Source organism: Aristolochia californica, unplaced genomic scaffold (genome assembly GCF_029961685.1).
Source record: "Aristolochia californica isolate CCGP_79_NKW_82.1479 unplaced genomic scaffold, dmAriCali1.0.hap1 SCAF_3, whole genome shotgun sequence".
Taxonomy (NCBI): Eukaryota; Viridiplantae; Streptophyta; class Magnoliopsida; order Piperales; family Aristolochiaceae; genus Aristolochia; species Aristolochia californica.
Genome location: NW_027181992.1, coordinates 47,490,936 through 47,510,286, shown reverse-complemented (window position 1 = coordinate 47,510,286; position 19,351 = coordinate 47,490,936). Strand labels below are relative to the sequence as shown.

At 36.7% G+C, this 19,351-nt stretch overlaps 1 protein-coding gene across 5 annotated transcripts; it reads right to left on the bottom strand.

Annotated features, from left to right (window-relative positions):
- Positions 1-371: 371 nt before the first annotated feature.
- LOC137958616 (kinesin-like protein KIN-12C) lies at positions 372-19,178 on the bottom strand. 5 transcript variants are annotated; one of them, XM_068805691.1, is made up of 35 exons: positions 18,211-19,178; positions 17,575-17,730; positions 17,381-17,464; positions 16,941-17,060; positions 16,733-16,846; positions 16,552-16,644; positions 16,285-16,445; positions 16,129-16,203; positions 15,737-15,824; positions 15,592-15,650; positions 15,445-15,508; positions 15,270-15,335; positions 15,024-15,185; positions 14,834-14,938; positions 14,442-14,677; positions 14,292-14,361; positions 14,144-14,203; positions 13,981-14,046; positions 13,206-13,285; positions 13,006-13,063; positions 11,733-12,629; positions 11,205-11,576; positions 10,062-10,952; positions 9,855-9,962; positions 9,271-9,437; positions 9,075-9,162; positions 8,886-8,960; positions 7,971-8,210; positions 7,582-7,680; positions 7,424-7,498; positions 4,374-4,432; positions 4,065-4,176; positions 3,860-3,967; positions 3,612-3,782; positions 372-617 (listed from the first exon to the last, which is right to left on the bottom strand). In XM_068805691.1, exons 1-34 carry the CDS (start codon positions 18,769-18,771, stop codon positions 3,642-3,644), a joined length of 5,910 nt encoding a protein of 1,969 aa, XP_068661792.1. In that variant the 5' UTR covers positions 18,772-19,178; the 3' UTR covers positions 372-617; positions 3,612-3,641. The 5 variants fall into 5 exon arrangements, with proteins under 5 accessions (XP_068661792.1, XP_068661791.1, XP_068661789.1 ...); XM_068805690.1 differs by having other exon boundaries at positions 10,062-11,576; positions 18,211-18,338; positions 18,456-19,178; XM_068805688.1 differs by having other exon boundaries at positions 10,062-11,576; positions 18,211-18,778; positions 18,954-19,178.
- Positions 19,179-19,351: the final 173 nt, after the last annotated feature.

The window sequence follows — 19,351 nt, the reverse complement described above, 5'->3', positions numbered from 1 at the left end:
GGAAAAGAAAAGAAAATAAGTTATTATTTCGAAAATAATTAATAAAAATAAGAATTTGATCTTTATTTATTGTTTTTTAGAACAATAATGGTCAAATTCTCTTTTTTAGGAGTTCTAAACAGGCCCTTACTTTTCTGGGGGTTTTTTGGCCTACCCTTTCGCTTAATCCATAATGTTAAAGCTCAGGTCTCTCGTTTAATCACATATGGCCATTTTGTGATGAGCAGATGTGACATTATAACTGCACTTTGGCTTAATACGACTGTTCTATGGAGTTAGGGGGTCTTTAACGAGTAGATAATAAAGTAAACTGTCTAAAATCAAATGATCTCTTGAGTTGGTGCATAGTGAAGGTAATAGGACAATCAGGGTAGGCAGATGTTCTACTAGATCCATAATAAAATCACTTGTTGCAGTACATATGGTCTGGGCCTATACAGAATTGGAAAACCACAATTAGAAAAAAAAAACAATAATTTCCACGAAGATCACAATATCGGCAGCACCGTCTCGAGTATGGACAGCGGTGGGCGCACACGAAGATCATCAATATTGTACAGGAAATTCTCCAAAATCATAAACCGAGCCCTTTTTGGCCCTCCTTGGGAAATGCTTACCTGCAGCAATTAGTTGGATTTGAGAGAATGCCTGAGTGAAACAATTTTTAACAGATGTAACATTCCCAAATTACTAGCTGTGATAGAGTTATAAGATGACAAAACGAACTACTTCTGGTCCTGCATTCTGACCCTTTTAGATGCCATATTTCTGAATATGATCAAGTAGATAGAATATTACCATATGTAGTCCAATGTTAAATATGACCCTCTCAAATTTAACAAAAACTGCTTAATGAAGGACATTTTTTGCCTCTAAATTGTAAAGGGAAAAAATAAGTGAAAGCTTCTGTTCCTGAGCTGATCATAAATTAGACATAGTTTTCAAGCTGTACACCATACTTACTCTGGATAACTCAAGGAGTTTCAAGAGATTCATGAGCAAAATCACCAGGAAAATGCAAATTCTATTTGTAGCTACTGGTGTGTAAAAAATCCTCCAGTTTATATATGCTGTTTAAGAGTAAGATTTGTAGTATATGAGAGAAAAACTCATACTAATTCGCACTTGGAAAGATTTTATGTTTAGTATCTCAACTTCAGTTAATCATTTGGAAGGAACTAACCAAACTAATAAGCAAACTACGTGGAGGGCTTTTTTTGCCTCAAAGTTGTATATGGTAGAGCCAATACCATCCCATGTTTGTACTCCACATGAACCCCAATCCCAAGTTTGTATCCTGTGTGGCTTTTGTAATTGCTTTCTATGACTTGGGTGTATATGTTCACTATGAGTTAAGCTAGTGTACAGGCTTGGATACAACAGAGGGTAAACAAACCTAAGTTAGGGGAAAGAGTTAGTTTGAGGGTTGTTATCTGAGAATGAGAATTGTTAGGAGAAAGGATTAGTTTGGATTGAAAATTTTCGATAATTATTAGTGGAAGAAAATCTTGTAATTTCAGCCAATTATCTTAGGAAAAACATGCCCCACTCTAAGAGTACCTTCAAAAATAAATTTTATTATTTGAAGGATGTCTAAACCTACGATTAGATGTTATTTCTCTCTTTGATTTTCTCATATTACATTACTCTCTTCTATTTCTACTTAAGCTAATGTGCCTTCCAACAAATAAGGTGTTAATGAGATTAAAATATTTTACTTGTAATCGGAGTTACCAATGCTTGTTTTGTTTGAAAGCAAATAATGCAGCAGCCAATCAACACTTACACAATTTGCTTAACCTTCAGCTTCCTTTCCATACAAAAGTATTTGGCTTCGTAAATACTATCTGTTCTGCACCATATTGGTTGCATGTAGAAAAAAGTAGAAACAGGTTTCAGCTTCTCAAATAGGTAATCCCAATTCCTGTGGTCAGCTGTTCCTTTGTAGTGCCCATCCTTAAACTATCAATCATGTCCTTGTCTCTTTACTGCCTTCTCTAAACAGATCTGTTCAAATGTTATTGTCCATGTGTCAGTTCTCCTGCCTCCTTTCCATTCATTTCAGTCTATTTACCTGCTGGCTCAATCGGAAAAGTTCAACTAAAAGCGTCTATATGTTTTGGCTTGCTTTATTTGCTTTTCCTATAAGAGCAATATGGGGGGAAAGAAATACTCAGATCTTTGGTAGCATGTCCTCTATTGTAAGGAGTATTTTGTTAGAAAATATGTTTTAGGAATATTTTGGTAATTCTACCTATGTGTTATTATCATAGTGGTCAGACAACGTGTTAGGAAGTCAGTTACTAAGTCAAATATGTAGTTTTTTTCTTTTTATAGGGGCATTTTGTCCTTTTCTCTGTTTTTTTTAACTTAAAGTGATATAAGAGATATTAAGGGTGAGTCCAACCCCTAATGAGCTGCCTCCCTTATGCTGCTTTAATTCTCCCTTCTTCTCTCCCCTAATGAGCGGCCTCCATTATGCTGCTTTAATTCTCCCTTCTTCTCTCTTTCTCTTTTATCTATTCTCTTCTTTATTACTTCAACTTTATGCTTTTTCACAGTTTTTTTCTTTAGCCAGGGACCTTTGTTACAACTATCCCAAATGCTGTTACTAATCCCACAGTGCAAGAATTTCTGTGAAGCATCTCATTCATGCGCACATAACTCATGTGGCACCAAAGCATGATGAACCCTTCTGGGAGACTAGTGAGCATGAGTGCTATACTGACAGGATTGCTCTAGCTTCTTATTCTTTTGGTGGTTGGGGAGGGTGTATTATCACACCAGATGACCACATCACCTGCTGCCTCTCTGCCTCTTTTTGTCTGTTTCTAACACTGCTGCTGAGGTCCTAGCACTAAAACATCTATGCTTGAAAAAGTAAGAAGAAGAAAGGTTGAAGAGAGAGAATGAGAGGGAGAGAACGTGGAGAAGAGCAATTGAGAAATGAAACTGAGATGGGGACCTGGACATCCCCCAGCCTCTATTTATAGCTTAGGGTTGAGTAGGTTGAGTGCAATTTACAACATTGCCCCTACTTTAAGTGAAAAACCCTAATTATCTATATCTCCTATTTTATATGTCCCTTTTACATGAAATTTGGTCCATAGACATAGTTTGACACGTAGAATAAGATTACAACAAGAAATATAAATAACAACAAAATAAAATGACCAAAATGTGCATCTTCTTGTTTTTCAACAATGCTATTTGATTCACTACATGCAGCTGCAGGGTGGAAATTCAGGGGAACTCTCAGGTGATTGTTGAGTGTGCCAGGAGGAATGATGCCACCCCTTGGAAAATCAGAAATGAAAATTTTAATTGTGCCTCTTTGCTCAGGGGCCTCGAGTTTTTTTAAATTAAGCATATTTATATATGACCCTTCAAGTTAAGGTTTGGTTTAATGGACAACAGATTTTGTGTGGTTAATTGTCTACTTTATGAACTGTATTAAGACTGACAGGGTCGAACATGTAACCGTTTTTTAACCTTTTTTGCTTTGCTGCTTAATATAAAATTTCCTTCACCAGCACAAATAATAAAAATTAAAAATTAAAAAAAAAAATCTCAAAATAATATTGTAAGGTTAAGCATCTTTGAGAACTTGCCTGTCAGTTACGTTTTTTAGTCATCACTTCTTAATTGAGATCAATACAAGGATCCTTGTCCTTGGATTTGCAGTAGTGTGCAAGCTCACTGTTGACACGAGAAAGGAGCTTCTCTGAATGTGCCAACCTTTTGCGGAATTGTTCATTACCAATGCCCAATAAATCATTCTCCTGCACAGCAGATAAGAAGTTGAAATATAGGAGATAGGATAATCAACAGGGAAAAGTTGATTCATTTGGGAACATGCCTTGGTCTTCATGGGCTGATGAACTTGCCGGTTACTTTGTGATCCCAAAAGATTCTCTATAATCACCTCCAGTTCTCCTAGCTTTCTCTTGAGGTTGCTTTTATCCATCTATTCAGTAGACGGCACCAAAAAACAATAATCACTTGAAGATTAAAAGTCAAGGAACACTTTACTACAGGATAATGAATCTAAAAAAATTCCTTACCTTCAACATCTCATTTTGTGCTGTTAGCAATTGATCTCTTTGCTGGAGTTGTTCAAACATGACTTGGGAATGCAGTATATGTGCTTCCTGATGGTTGATATCGTCAAACAGGCTATAGAAACAGAAAGCACATATGAATCAAAACTAATATTTTAAAGGATCGAAAGAACAAGATACATAAAGTATTTATGAGGGATTGAACAAGTAAGTTCCAAGGGAAATCTTGCAAGATATTTGATATAATTTTAAACAGATGGCTTGCCAAGTCCAAGAATCTGAGCATGAAACAAAAATGTTTGATGCAATTACCTCTTTCTTTCTTGATTGAAACCATCAACATGTTTTCTCAACCCAAGTATTTCCTGATCCTGCTTAACATGGTCAAAAAATGGGAAATGTAATATCATCAAAAGTCTCCTACTGATGTTTTCAAAAATGTTGAAGAATAAATATAAAAGGGTCTGATATGGATGGCTCTCATAGAAAGGTGTCTCATACAAAAGAGTTGCAGTCAAGGAGGAAGTTTAGTATTTTCAAATTTCTACTTGGTGTCAAGAGTTGTTTAATTGTTTTAGGATTTATTTTTAAGTAGTTGTTTACTTTGATTATAATTAAGAATTCAATGGGTGTAACTAGGACTTGGATAGTTTAATTTGACTACAATTCTATGTATTTTCTTTATTATAAATAGAGGCTCAATGTACTCAAATTACAATGAATCAATGAATAAATTCTCTTTTCTACAAATTCAACATGGTATCAGAGCAAGTCCTGTGAGTTGATTTGGTCAATCCACAAAGACAATGTGATCATTTTCTTATCTTTTATCTTGTTTGGTTTAGCTTTGTGTCTTATTTTTTCTTCCTTATTCATGTTTTCCTGACCTAGTACCCATTTTTTCTTGTAGAGTTCATACCTCCATAATTCACTTTCCATAGTACAAATTATATATTAACAAAAAGGTTTTTGAGTCTCTTTTCTAACCAAAATGAATTTTGGCAATCAAAGTTTTCTACAAAGGGAAATCAGCATCTGAAACAGCAAAAGTAAGTCTGAAAAAAAGTTTCGAGTGACAGCAAAGGACTTCATTTTATGAGACGTTTTATTCTATCAAGAATGATATCTTATATGAAAAGTTATATCTCAAAAGAAAGCTCTGTAAATCTAGTTTCTAACCCAACAAACCACTTCTCAACTCAAAGGTTATGTTGGAAGTATGTTACATGCGAAAATCAGAATTTTAAGCTCCTAACTCAAAGATAAGTTTGTCTTTTAATTCTTGTTTTTTTTCCTTTTGAGTACATAAATTTTGGGCTCTAAAGTTTGTTTTTTTAAGATGCTTCATTAGTTTACAAACATCCACATCATAGTCATTTTTTCTCTATCAAAATTTTGTTTTACATGTACCATTAGCTACAATGATCACCAAAATTCTCTTTTTTTCTCTCCAGCCATTACCTTCAATTTCTATGCCATTAACTTGTCTACCACATGAAACCCTAAATTAGATTTAGGGTTTAAGGTTGTCTCAAAAGAGAAACAAGGGAGAAGAAGGGTACATTTGTCATGTTTTTTTATTAGAGATTGCTATTTTATTTTACTTGTTGTCATTGATTCTTAGACTAAGAAAGTTCTCTTACTCAACTCCCTTTATTGCCTTTATGCATCATTGGGTTTTTTTCAAAAGTTTCTGTTTTTTTGTTCAATTGTGGTAATCTTTTTGCTCCACTTAATGTTACTTCATTCCTTTAAAAAAAATAAAAATGATAGAAATCTTTTTTTTTTTTGTCAAAACTAGTCACTTTCATTAATTTGTTGATTTAATGGGTGCCTCCTTTTTGGATATATGAATGTTGTATTGCTACCTCCTTCCATTTGAAGTATAAATGCTACTCTCTTTGTGTTTTTGTAGGGTTTCTTCTATTTATCATCTTTTATTTTAATAATTTCAAAGCAATGCATATAGATCCGTTACCTACAAAGAACAGGATTGCGCACAACATCCAACTTAAATCGATTCTTTTATTTTTTTACCCAAGTGATATTTTTGAGTTACCCTTGCAAAGTGAGTATATATTTTTGAGTTACCCTTGCAAAGTGAGTATACTCTTTTTATTGCCCTAAAATTGGGTTAGTCCGCCTTAAAATTTGAATTGCCTTTTCAGATTGGTGTTTGGAGGCTTGTCGTTAGGTTAAGGGTGATTTTTCTTCTCCCACATTTATTTTGTGCAAACCAGGCCTCTTGACAAAGAAAAGAGTGATCACAACTTGAGGGGAGAAGTCGAAGAAGAAGTACAAGTAAGAGGCAACCTACAATGAAGAATTTCATATGCCTTAGTTATCAAATTTTATGGAAGTAGAATATCTAAGTAAGAGAGAGAACAAAAGATGAAGGATTGGCATCTATGAAAAAAAAATCAACCAATAAAGATTGAAGACCAAGATCATTTTTCTTTGCAAGCTAAAGTTACAAACTCCAACTTGAAGGAGTGTTAAAGAATAAATATGGAAAAGTCTTCCATTGTTAGGAATTAGACGGCCTAATTCCAAACTAACGAGAGCAATAATAATAAAAGTGGAAGAAAGGAAAAGCAAGCACAGAAAAGCACAACGAGATTTATAGAGGTTCGCCTCAAGGTGAGACTACATCCTGTCTTCCGCCACTGTAGTAATCCACCATAAAGATGAAATAGTTTACAAGAAAAATCACACACTTACAGGTGTTTCTCTCTAAACTCTTGGACTGCAACTCGAGATGCTCTTCTGATTAAGATCATAAAACACAAATAACGGCGCCCCCAATTTAAAGAGATAGTTAGGGCAACTGCATTGCAAGAGTGAAATTTCCAAACTACCCTTAATGAAACAACAGTCAATATATCATGGATCGAACAAGGGCTCTGCCCCCACACCCCCGGGAGGAAGCCTTCCAACCCCCACGACGACCTTACTGCGAAGGTCAATCCTCGACCAACTCAGCATAAGGCATTAATTAGGCTCCACAACTTAACATACATGACTCTCATGGAAAGGTGTCTCACAGGAAAGAGCTGTAACCAAAGAGGAAGTTTAGTATTTTCAAAAATTTTACTTTGTTAAGAGATATTTAATTGTTCTAGGATTTATCTTTAAGTAATTGTTTACTTTGATAATGATTAGGTAATTATATTATGAATGTAATTGTGACTTAGGTAGTTTAATTTCATTATGATTCTATGTATGTCCTATATTATAAATAGAGGCCCAGTATACTCAAATTACAATAAGTCAAGGAATTATTTCTCCTTTTCAAAAATTCAACAAAGAATATGTCAAGTGATGCTTTTTCAAAAATAAAATCAGTAAGTCAAGAGATATACTTTTGAGCTTAGCTCCTCCATTTGCAGCTGAACTTTCTCTGCTAATTTCAGAATCTGTTGCTGATCCACCAAGGTCTTGCCAAAGAAGCACACAATAATTTAGAAATAAAAATATATCCAAGACCATTCGGATCTCATTAGTGCTGATAACAACTTACCACATAGTTAGAGATGTCCAATTTTACTCCTAGTAAATCCCTGATCACATCATGGGCCATGCTTTCTGCTGCTGCAAGTCTTGCTCTTAGCATACAAACCTAGGAGCGTTTTGCATTACTGAATTAGTAGCATGAAAATTATTATGTATGAATAGAAACAACCAAATATTCTTACCAAATCTGAAGCATGTGAATATTATTGGCAAATGCATAAAATAACAAGCACCAAAACATGAAATTCACTACAACAGAATATACCAAATGCTGCCAGCCCTTGCATTTAAGAAATAATAAGTATTATAATTAACTAGAAGAAATGGAATGCCAATAGTATTAGAACAGTGAAATAGCAAAAAATTTTAGAAAGATACGCATGAGAAGATGTTTACCTCTCTCTGCAAACTAACCGTAAGATCCTCTAGTTCTTCTACCCTAAGCCTGGCAATTGAGAGTTCCTGATCCTTTTCAGTGTTCATCTGTTGAACCAGACCTGCAATACACCTAAATGGGGAGCTTGACCCCCTGGTCCTTATTGAACTTCTATCTGTCTTATTTACTGCTGATGATGTAGTTTTTGTCGTAACTGTATCCGTTTTCACTTCATGAACCATGGCTTCCAGCATCTTGTACTGTTTCAAAGATGAGAAATAAAAAAAGAAAAGTAAATCTTGTACCTACATTTCTAGGAAAGCATAGTTTCAAAGTACTCATTTCATATGATAAGCTTAATTCTGTTAATGCTTTGGCCACCAGCTTGAGTATTGCAAGCATGGGAGATACATCCATGACAAATGCTATGCAAAGGTCATGGACACTGAAAAGGGTGAATTTCTTCAGTATGATCATGGTGGTTCCTGCTGCCGGTTGGTAGGAATAATCATCCTCTACTTGACCTATTGCATTTGGTTCACAACTTGAATGTTGAAGTCTGCGCTTACATATGCTCATTGATTGGTCAAACCAGTGAAACATTTCATTTAGATTGACCCTGCTCAGAGCCCAGAATTGGCTCCTTTTGTGCTTAGTTGGACAATTGAGTGTTTGAAAGTGTAAAAAACAACCTATTAATCATTATGTGAGAAAATGCACTCTTACTCCATCTTTGTTTTGTAAAAGCTTATTATTTCCTTTAATCTTACTACTACCTTAGATGTGATGCAGACATCTTTATAAGATTTCAGTAAATTCTAATTTGGGTAGGCCAAGATCAGGTATAGGCCATTCAAACCATAGAAAATTGTGATAAGCTCCTCTAATAAGGTATATTCATACCTTTTCACTCCAAAAAAAAGGTATATTCATACCTTTTCTTGATACTGTGATGCTTGAGCCTCAGCGTGCAAAACCAGCTCTGAGATGTACTCTTTACATTGTTTGATCTTCACTCCACATCCATTGCATCATCGAAGATAAAAGTTGGATTCTTTTAGTAAGAACAACTAGGAGAATAAAGACAAAAATAGAATTATAGAGAAACACAATCCATTCTCCACCTCTTTTGCCTGATTGGCTCTTTCCTTTTCCAGAACCATTACACGTCTTTTTGCCTCACAAAGTTCCATTATTCTATCATCAAGTTGTCTGCATATAGGACACAAATATGTGAAGTTCTTCATTGCTGAGTAAGTTGCTCTAAATACCAGAAGATTCATAAAGACGATATAACCTTGAGAAGCATACATATCTTACCTGAACAATGCATGCTCTCTTCTATCTTCAGTACTGGAATATTCCTGGTTCAAATTCTTTGTTTCTTTATTGACTGCCAACAGTCTGTGTCTCAGAGCTTGGACTTCCACTTCCATAGCTTCTCTTAATATGCGATTTTGCTCTACCTCCCGTCCCATCTCATACACCTGATAGGAAAGTACAAAAATTTAAGATGGTGGTTTAAATAGGTAACAGGGTCTTGCTTCAAGCAAATTGGACTGGTCAAACTGGGCCTGGCCAAACTAAGCTACACCGCAAATAGATACTTTAATCCCTTCAAAACATGACTATTTGATTTGATATAAAGCTAAATTTTCATAGCAAGGGACAACACTTACTTTCACTGAGACAGGCACTTAGATTTTTTTGTAAGTGATGGAGAGCTTTTATTTAAAAAAAAAAAAAGGAAGAGAAAACTAGGGTACTAGGGGGAAGGAATCCCCGACCAGTAAGGAAGGCCTGGAAACACCTTCCTTAGCCTATACATCCAAACTGTTATTTGCAGCACAGAGAAAGGAACCGAGGATCACAGTATAAGAAAATCAAGTTTGTTATTTAAGTACCTTTTTCTCTAGCACATTTATGGTAAATTCAAGCTCCTCAACTGAATGTTCTAGAATTTTAACCTCCTCTTCCTTCTGTTCAGCATAGACGTTGCTTGCATCTGACAACTGAAAAAATAAAATAAAAATGCCCAGATTCATGTTCAAGTGAGTGCAACCAGAATTTCCTAAGTTAACAAATAAAAGGGTGTCCATCATAAATATAACCTGACGAGCTTCAATGGCAATAGCTTCATTTTCATCAGCTAAAGCATTTGACATTTCAAGCTTATCACTCAAGGAAGCAACCTCTACATGGAGCTGATCTCTCTCATTTCTGACAGTTCTCAGTTCATTCTCAATATCTTCAACTGATGTTAGAATCCTCTCCTTAGCTGAAGTACCCATTTCTAAAACTTCCCTCTCCAAACCTTCAATGACCTTCTGTTTTTCTTCTAATTGCTCCTGAGTGTATGTCTTTTTTGTATTCATATCATCCAACCGGCCTCTCAAATCAGCATTTTCACTCAAAAGCACTTCTATTGCTTCATTTGCTTGTTTGAGTTCAGATTTTGAAATAGACAAAGCAGCTTGACTTTCAGAAAGATGAGATTTGAGCTCACTGAGTTGAACCAAGGTATGATCAAGCAGATTTGTTTTAATATCTAAGTCGCGCTGGACTTGGTTTAGAGAAGCCACAGTCATTTCAGCTTCCTCTCTTATGTCCCTGGTTTCGGAAGTGGACTCCTGTAACAATCTCAGATCAAAGAGAAGCCCTTCCAAAAGAACATTTTTCCGAGCCAACTCCCTCTGAAGTGACAGATTCTCAGAAATTGATACAGCTGATCCCATCTCTTTTTTTGAAGATATATGATTCTCAATTTTGCATGATAACAGGCCAAGCTCCCTGGAGATTCTAGAAGGAGAGGTATCAGGTGATAAAGAGTCCTTATCTTGAAACAATGGCCCCAAAATGACATCAACTGGAACGTCAATAGAGGATTGTCTCAGATAAGTAGGGTGGTAGGCATTGGCTTCTTTAATGGATTGAGAGTCCAATTCGAGGTTCAACTTGTTATTCTCCAAATTTGCTACTTGGTCGACAGAGCTTCTGAACTCCTGGAGTAAACCCAAGCTCTTATAATTTACATTATCTGTTTCAGAAAATGATCTAAAACTAGCAGGAAAACAAGTATCAACATGAATGTGCAAAAGTTTCTCATGAAGGGTTTGCAAGTGACATTGGTATGAAACAAATGAGACAAAACTACTCTCCATTATGTTAGACCATATATCCTCCAGGACTGATCTTGCTGTTCTTGCACAATTCCTCAACTCTTGCATGAATGACAAGATATCAGCGTACATTACCTCAAATTCATCACTAAAACTCCTCTGCGTTTGCAGAAAATAGGTTTGAAGTGAGGAAATGGACTCCATAACATCTGTCAAATCCGCATTAATTTGTTCCTGGTATGATAGATATTGTTCTTCATTCAAAATAATAGAAGCCTCAAGCTGTTCATTTTCTTTAACCAAAGCAAGTCTCTCTGTCCTCAACACTTCACTTGTCTGTTTCCATCCCTCAGCTTCCTGCTTCACATCTTCATTTACCTTCAGCAGTGCATTTAACATAACATCAGCCTCTTTCATGGTTTCTTGAGCCTCCTCAAATTTCACAAGCAAATGATTTGCTTGCCTCAACTTCTCTTCTGCTAGTAAATGGGGATCGCAATCAAATATCTGAAAGAATTATATACAGAGCTTTAGTTTTTATCCTTGGGAATGGTGATCCATGCTACTCATACACATTTCAAAGAAAAAACACATGCTAAGTTATACAAACTAACATATATAACTTTATAACATATCTAAATGATCGAAAATTTTTGCTGTCACCTGCTCCTCAATTCCTTGGTGGTTGCAGCAGAATTCATTTTCCTGTGATTCAAAAAGCCTTGTACATGTTGGTACTGCACAATTCATCTGACATAACCTTTTAATGGATATCAATGCAGCACTAGCACATTTTTCTGCTCTAATAATGTGCTCATCCTTATCACTTAATCTACTCTCCAGCTCTCCTATCTCAGATATCTTTTCATTCAGCATTTTTCTCAATTGGATTATTTCATTGAGATTTTCAGTATTTTCGAGCTCATGAACTTCTGTTATAGCAAGTGTTGCTCCCTTCAAGGTGCTCAACTTTTCTTCCATTTCTACTACCAAATTTTGTGTTTCTTCTAACCTCTTTTGTAGGTGGCCAATTAACTTTTCCTTCTCAAGGAAGACCTTTACTGCTGTCTCAGCTTGTTCACCTATCAAAAAATTTTGTTGAGCAAATGAAGTCACAATACTGTCAACCTGGTCAAATGCATTTTCAAGAGATTTAGATCCATCTGAGAGGAAGTTTGTTAGATCCAAAGTTGCCTTCTCCCACTCTTTACTTAATGCATTTATGTCACTGTCTCTAGCAGCTAAAGCATTTTCGAGTCTGATATTTTCCTGCTCTATAGCATATAACATCTCCTTAAGCTGTTGATTCTCAGTTCTTAATAGCAGAAACTGTTTTGTAGCTGATGATTCACTTGCGGTCATGGTCTCTGCCTCTTGCTGAAGTGTGGAAAGCTCCCCTTGTAAGAATACAATTCTGTTAGCCATTTCCTCGTCAACCTCCTCGCACACCTTTTCAACATTTGACAGTTCATGATGAGATTCAAGTTGATGTGGAAATTGGTTATCATCACATTCTTCACTTCTTTCTTTTGGTCTGACTACATTCTCTGATAAATATCCCTGAGCCAGAAGAACTGATTAATACCAATTCAGAAAGAAAAAAGATAGGAGCTATTGTAATGCCAACATAGCATTGAAACATCTATAAGCACAATCTAGTATTGCCTTCTGTTCTAGCCGGATACCTAACCAGTTGGTTTATTTACAGGAGTTCCCCAAGAAAACAAAAAAGAACATCAATTCCCATCAAAACGATGCCAAAAATGCAATAAAGAGTTTGGCAATCTGATACTAAACTGTTATGGAAAGAAAAGTTTGTTTAGGATTCATAGACTGAACTTATAAATGCTAAATCTGGTTAAACCTAAAAATTAATGCCTCTAACACATTTGAACATCCAAAGGTCATACTTCCGGTAGTTTAGCTCCATACTTACTGCCGATCCACTGTAAACAGCATACTCTTTCATTTGGTAACGTAAATGATCAGTTTCCCTGCACAATTAATGAAGTAAAATACAGATTTCTGAGAGAAATTCTCCTGTAAGGTTAAAAAACTAGAGCAGTGGCAGAAGCCACAAGATCCCTAATAGAGCCAGAAGAAATAAAGGACACATAAAAGAAGCTACAATCTGACCTAGTCAGTCTTGCATTGGTTGCCATGCAATCCCTAAGCTTCTTTCTGCAAGCTTCCAAATCTCTCCAAATGCTGTCAACCTTGTGTGAATATAAATTTGTGGTTAAAATTTAAATAAAACCAGAAAGCAACAAGAAATACACTTGATAATGTATTGACGGGACAAAGACATCAGCGTTGCCCAGCTCCCTGACACACGTCAAATATCATACAACACATAATTGGACTCGAAGATGAGCAACACAATAGCCAATACAGTTATGCATCAGCTTTCTTTTATTATCTTTTTACCCAAGGGAGGCTAGATACACCACCAATACATGAAACATATCAGTGTAAGGCTGAAAAATATGTGATTTGGGGAGAAAATAGAAGAGGAAAAAGGGTTTTGGAAGAGGAGCAGTTTTGCTGCCTTGGGATATGGGCCAGAAAGGTTTGTCCTTTATAATCAGGGTTCAAGTGAAAATTACAAAAAAATGCCCCTTAATACTCAAAATTACATATCTCTTAAAATACATATCTAAGTTGAATGAAATTTAACTAGAGATAAAAGAAGACAATCTCTATCTAATAGCCACACTATAAGAGAAAAATGTAATGTGGAGAATATGGGACAAAAACCTCTTTCTAAAATACCCAATACTGATTTGGGCAGCCCTGGTCAATATGGTAAAAGTTTAGACAAATTCTAAGAACAATAGGAAAACTAACTTGTGTGTTTATTTCCGTTCCTTATATAGATTAAAAATAAATAACATGTTATATGAGGATTCACCTCACTATGCAGTAAATTTTTGCTTTGAACATTAGAAGATAAACATTGGCTTGCTTCCTGTTCCCTCTGTATAAGAGACATGGCAAAGTTGATTATAAAACTTCCAATCTGTTGAATCTACTGGGTTGAATTACTGATTTGAACTGCACATTTTGACCAAAACCTGGGAAGGTGTTGATGGCGATTCAGACTGCTGATAATTCCCCTTGAAGACTTCCAAAAGCTGCAAGTGCAACGCTCCAGATAGCAGAAAAGTATCAATGAATGGACTATGCAAAATTTTCCATTACAAAAGATGCATCTGAGAGAACCTGATTGCGTAGGTCTGAAACTTCAGCTAACAATGCTTCTCGCTCCCCTTGCTGATAGAAATCCTGAAACCTAACATATGGAAGACATGTAAGGAATGGACCTTTTTTGACCCAATTGAACATGAAATTTGTGACTGACATAATACTTACATTCTAAGCTGCTCCAGTAGTCTTACATTCTCAAGTGCAAATTGAGTTAGTTCAGGGTTTTTATCCAGTCTTGATTTGAGCAGCTCAATCTCTTCAGATAAAACTGTATTTTCTTCCATAATGTACTCGTCAGCAGACAAAAATCCATCTTGAATTAGCTCCTGTCTTCTAAGTTTTGCTTCTTGGAATCTCAGCATCATTTTATTTCGCTGGGCATCCTCTTCTCTTTGGCGAACCTATGATCAGTAATAGTTATACAAATTTTAGTCTAAAAGTTGTCCAGAAAACTCTCAAGCTTCATAATATCAAACTAAACCATTATCATTGTGTTATTGCCTCCAAAAGAACATTAATGTCAAATATTAATGGCAATGTTAAGAGACTAGCCATACCAAACGGTTCAAGTGTTCAATTTCAGCTTCTAGCTTTTTCACAACAGTTTCTGCCATTTTCTCCCTCCTCAGGGCACCAAATAGTGTAGCTTCCAGACATTTCATCTGAATATTGACTCACTGGTGATTGATGGCCTTTCAATAAAATTACAAGAAGAAAAAGATACCTCCCATTGTGTCTGGACAATACCTTTTTATATACTCCACTCTTACAGTTCTTAGCATTGAGGACAGCTCCTACCTGGGAAGACTCACGGGCCTCACAGATGTCACCACTTGGATCACAAGATGGCACATCCAATGATCGAGGGTTCACAGTATTTTGATGTGTGAGGAGAAACTTAACCTCATCCTGTGAGATACAGCATATTCAGTCAAGTATACCATTATTAAGTTTTTACTGAGAGCTATGCAGATAAAAACAACTATTTCAGACCTTTAACTGTTGTATTTGTCGTTGTAATGCCATGACATCACCTGAAGCATCTTCATTCACCTTGGCCTTGCAAAACCAAAACAGGTAAAATGAAATCCTTTGTGATTCCCTATATCATTATAATAAGAATGAGAATAAAATATGTAGGTTAGACACAAACACATCATGTTAGTACATTGTTCTGAATGAGTTTGGCACGCTGGGCAAACTTCAGAGTGCTTAATGTCTCACTAGCACTACTGCATGACAGAAAGTCAACACAGTTAAGAATTTCGCATATGTGACGATTAGAAAAATAAGGGAGACCAGTAAGAAGACAGACCAGATAGAAGGACTGATATTTGCAATAATTGTGGTTTTAGAATTTCCACCCAAGGAATCCTGCAAGCAAATGCATACTACTGAGCTGAAACTGAATATTTAGTGTTAGAGTGTAAAGCAAATACCAGATCACTTCAAGTTTCAACCTGAAGGAGAAAGGTCAGCCTTGAATCTCTGTAGGGAACATGCCGGTGTCTACCGTGTGCCACATCTACCAAAGTCATGATCACCAAGCTAAAAGCCCCAGAAAGTAATGTCAGAGAGTAGACAACAATATGCATTTTGGGTAGTAAAAAAAACAACTCTCTTAATCAGAACTGCCACACTAAAGATGTAATACGTCATGCATTGTCTGCTTGAAATGTAAGAACAGCAGATGATTTGGCAAGGTAAAGAAAGCACATTCACGAGGACAAAGACTTTCTTTATTTGGAAAAACAGATTATATATGGACAAAGAACACATGAAAAAGTGATGGACTGACAGTCCAAGCAGTTGGAAAAAGAATCAACTTAAAAAATTCTGTAGGTGAAGCTACCCAAGAGTTGATAAAGATTTGTTGATATTTGCAGCTTCTTTCAGTCGCTCCCCTTCCGCACCAGAGCTTTTCTGCCTAATTCAGTCAAAAGGAAAGTTAAACATTAAAAAGCATTCTACCATAACCAATTAACAGAGCATTAGGCATTGTATTCACCTCTCTGAACCAGCAAGATCTACTAGATTTAACCTTCCAAAGCGGAAGTGCATCATGGAATCTTTCTCCCATTGACTCTCAATGACACAAGTGAAGACACTGTGGGAACGACTGCTCTCGCTGTTCATACATGTCGCTGCCATTTTTCTGTTTGCAGCACCCTGCGATACAATGCTCATTAATAATTAATACGACAGTTTTTATGGGCATTAAACAATGTCAAGCTTTGGTCGAGTCTGTCATGGGCATGCTACAGAAACTAAGTACCTGTAGAAGAAGTTTAACAACTTCCTGGACAGTAGTTACTTCAAATTCCTTGAGGTTTTCAACATGCACACCTTTCTTTAGGTCTTCTCTCAGCTACAAGACAGAAAAAAAGTCGGTCATAATATCAAATTGGAGATGTAGAATAGCTTTTGAATTGCTGAAGGACATAGTTTTACAATACTTGCAGATTAGTTGAGGAAGGCTCCAGAAGATCGGTGATCTGCTCATTATATATCTCCAAAAAAGAACACTTGCAGCTGTATTTTAGTTTTTCTTCCCTCCGCTTCTCTTCCTCCTGTCCAAATGAAACTCTTGAGTGGAGAAGGAGAACATGAATGTCCAAGAAAGCATCTTAAAATAGTTATAAATAAGAGGTACGAGTACCCTACCAATCTTATCCGTGTAAATAGGTACTGAAAAATACGTGGGGTTATCCCACAATCATTATTAAACTGATCTTTAATCTCATTTATCTCACCCATCATTGTATATGTCTTCCCACTTCCTGTCTGCAACAAAATGACCAAAACATTAGAGTTCTATACAGTGGAGGAAGTCTCACATCTCGCACAAGATGTCTCAGATTTCTGGGGAGATATAACAATATCCCCCCCTGTAATGTTCCTCTTAACATGACAATTGATAATATTACATATAATGTTTAATACATGCATGTAACAAGAGTTATGGTAGGGTGTCTCGGAGACATAACATGCAACATCCAAGACGTAGTGGGTTTTGAGCAATCCCATACATATTGAAGTTCCGACACACCCACCGCTTGCTGTAAATTCCCATTTAGGCAACAGGAAGCCGGGGAAGGAACTACCTGACCGTAGGCAAACATACAACTATTATAGCCAGACATGCAATTATCCACCATAGGTACACCTGCCACTCTGAAGAGTTTCTCCTACAAAACACCGCAGTTCAAATGTTTGCCCACTCAAACAACATTTTAATAGCTTCCAAAAAAAGGAAGAAGAAAAACAAGAAACTGTTTAGGCATTTGATTAACCATACCTGTGAAATGGTTTCACAAGCTATGTGATCAAAGGTAAATCTGGTCTCTGGAGGTCCCAACCATGTTAAAGTCCGAGCACTCTCCTGTCTCAAACATTGGATATAGCCTTGTGAAGCCCTCTCAGAACTACTGACTGGTCGAATCCTTATCAAGACCTAAAGAAGGCCAAAAATCTTAGTTTGTGTCTCTCATGAATCACCATAGTTCAAGTACTGTAAGCTAGTCAATACAGACCATTTTTACTTTCTACGATAAGAACATGGATGCGGACCTCTCTAAGTACTTTTCTAGTTCTGCAGACAGGCAGAGAGTCTTCAATTCCAATACAGAACAATTTGCTAAGTAAATTGAATATATTTCCCCTATTATTCAAACAAAAAATTATATGACGTCCATAATAGTATTGAACCACTATCATAAAATTTAAAAAAAAATAATAATAATGGAAGGGTCGATGTGCTCAAGTAATATTATGGATTTTCAGTTAACAACTGAAAGGGAACGCAGAGCTATCTCCGTTAAGCATCGCAATTGAAGTACATCGGCTTCCGTTGTCTCATAATATGCAACAGTGTATTAGCCAAGTTTATTGAACTGTTTGATCGCTATCAAATGAAAAAGTAAGCCCAGCTAACCTGCACGTTGTGGTCCATCCAAAACGAAGAATCTTCGTCAAGCTCAAAATGTGGAACTTCAACGGATGGGCAGTGAGTGGCGCCCGCTCCTCCTCTGGCAACCTTACAGACGACCCCTCCTCTTGGTCCTGCGTAAGGAATAGACCGGCTGGCACTTTGAGCTCCTGAACAACCAATGCTAGATACCCTAGAGGCAATTCTAGTCGGTGTACTCTGAGCTGAATTTGACTCAGAATAAGCCATACCAGGAACACCCCTTGGAGTTCCGTACTCCGAACCACCACCTCCATCCCCTCTGAGATCCAAAACCTGTGTGCCCACATCTGTAGCTTCTGATTTTTTTTCCAAATATCCACCAAGTTTAATCGCGGAATTCGGTTCGCTCCCTGGAAATTCTCTTGGGCTAAGCAACGGATCTTGAATAGTGTTCAGTGGGGTTCTTGGAAGGGAACATGGAACTGCATTGACGGGGTCGTTGAATTCGTTCTCGTTTCCTTCCGATTGAGTGTTTCTCGAACTCTTTTTTTTCAGAAATCGAAGAGAAGAAATTTGCCCTGACATGTTTGGTCTGAGGAATGGTTAATTTGACAATAAACCACAGACCTGGAATTATAATGCCATATAAATGAACGGAAAAAAAAATTTAAAAAGGAAAATCGAAGACCGATAACACAGGAAAAATCTCGATCAAAAAGGAAAAGACTGAACGCGCTCTTATAAGATGAAATCGACGCGAATTTAACTGAAAGAGATAACCAAAGGACCAAAGCTCTCGGATGCTTTTATCGTGCAGTGTCAGCTGACTCAGCCCAGCGCCTCTCGCTCCTTCTCAGACCACAACGCCTTTTGGAAAGCGGAGAGTGCGCATAGAGCCCGCTCATTTTCAAATCAAATTTGCACGGATAAATAATCCATTTGCAGAGCCTATTACCCCTTTTGCCACTGTGGGTATACTGAAAAATCGCAATTTCGCCCTTTCCGGTCACTCGAGATGACAGAGATAAAAGTTGGTCAGTGTATCCTTCAGCCAATCACCTGGTTAAAGCAGATATCCAGAAGATTTTATCATCGTTTTCCGACTCTTCGAGTCGACTTATAACTCAATTGGGTTAACTCAAATTTGGGAGAGAACGAATCGGGT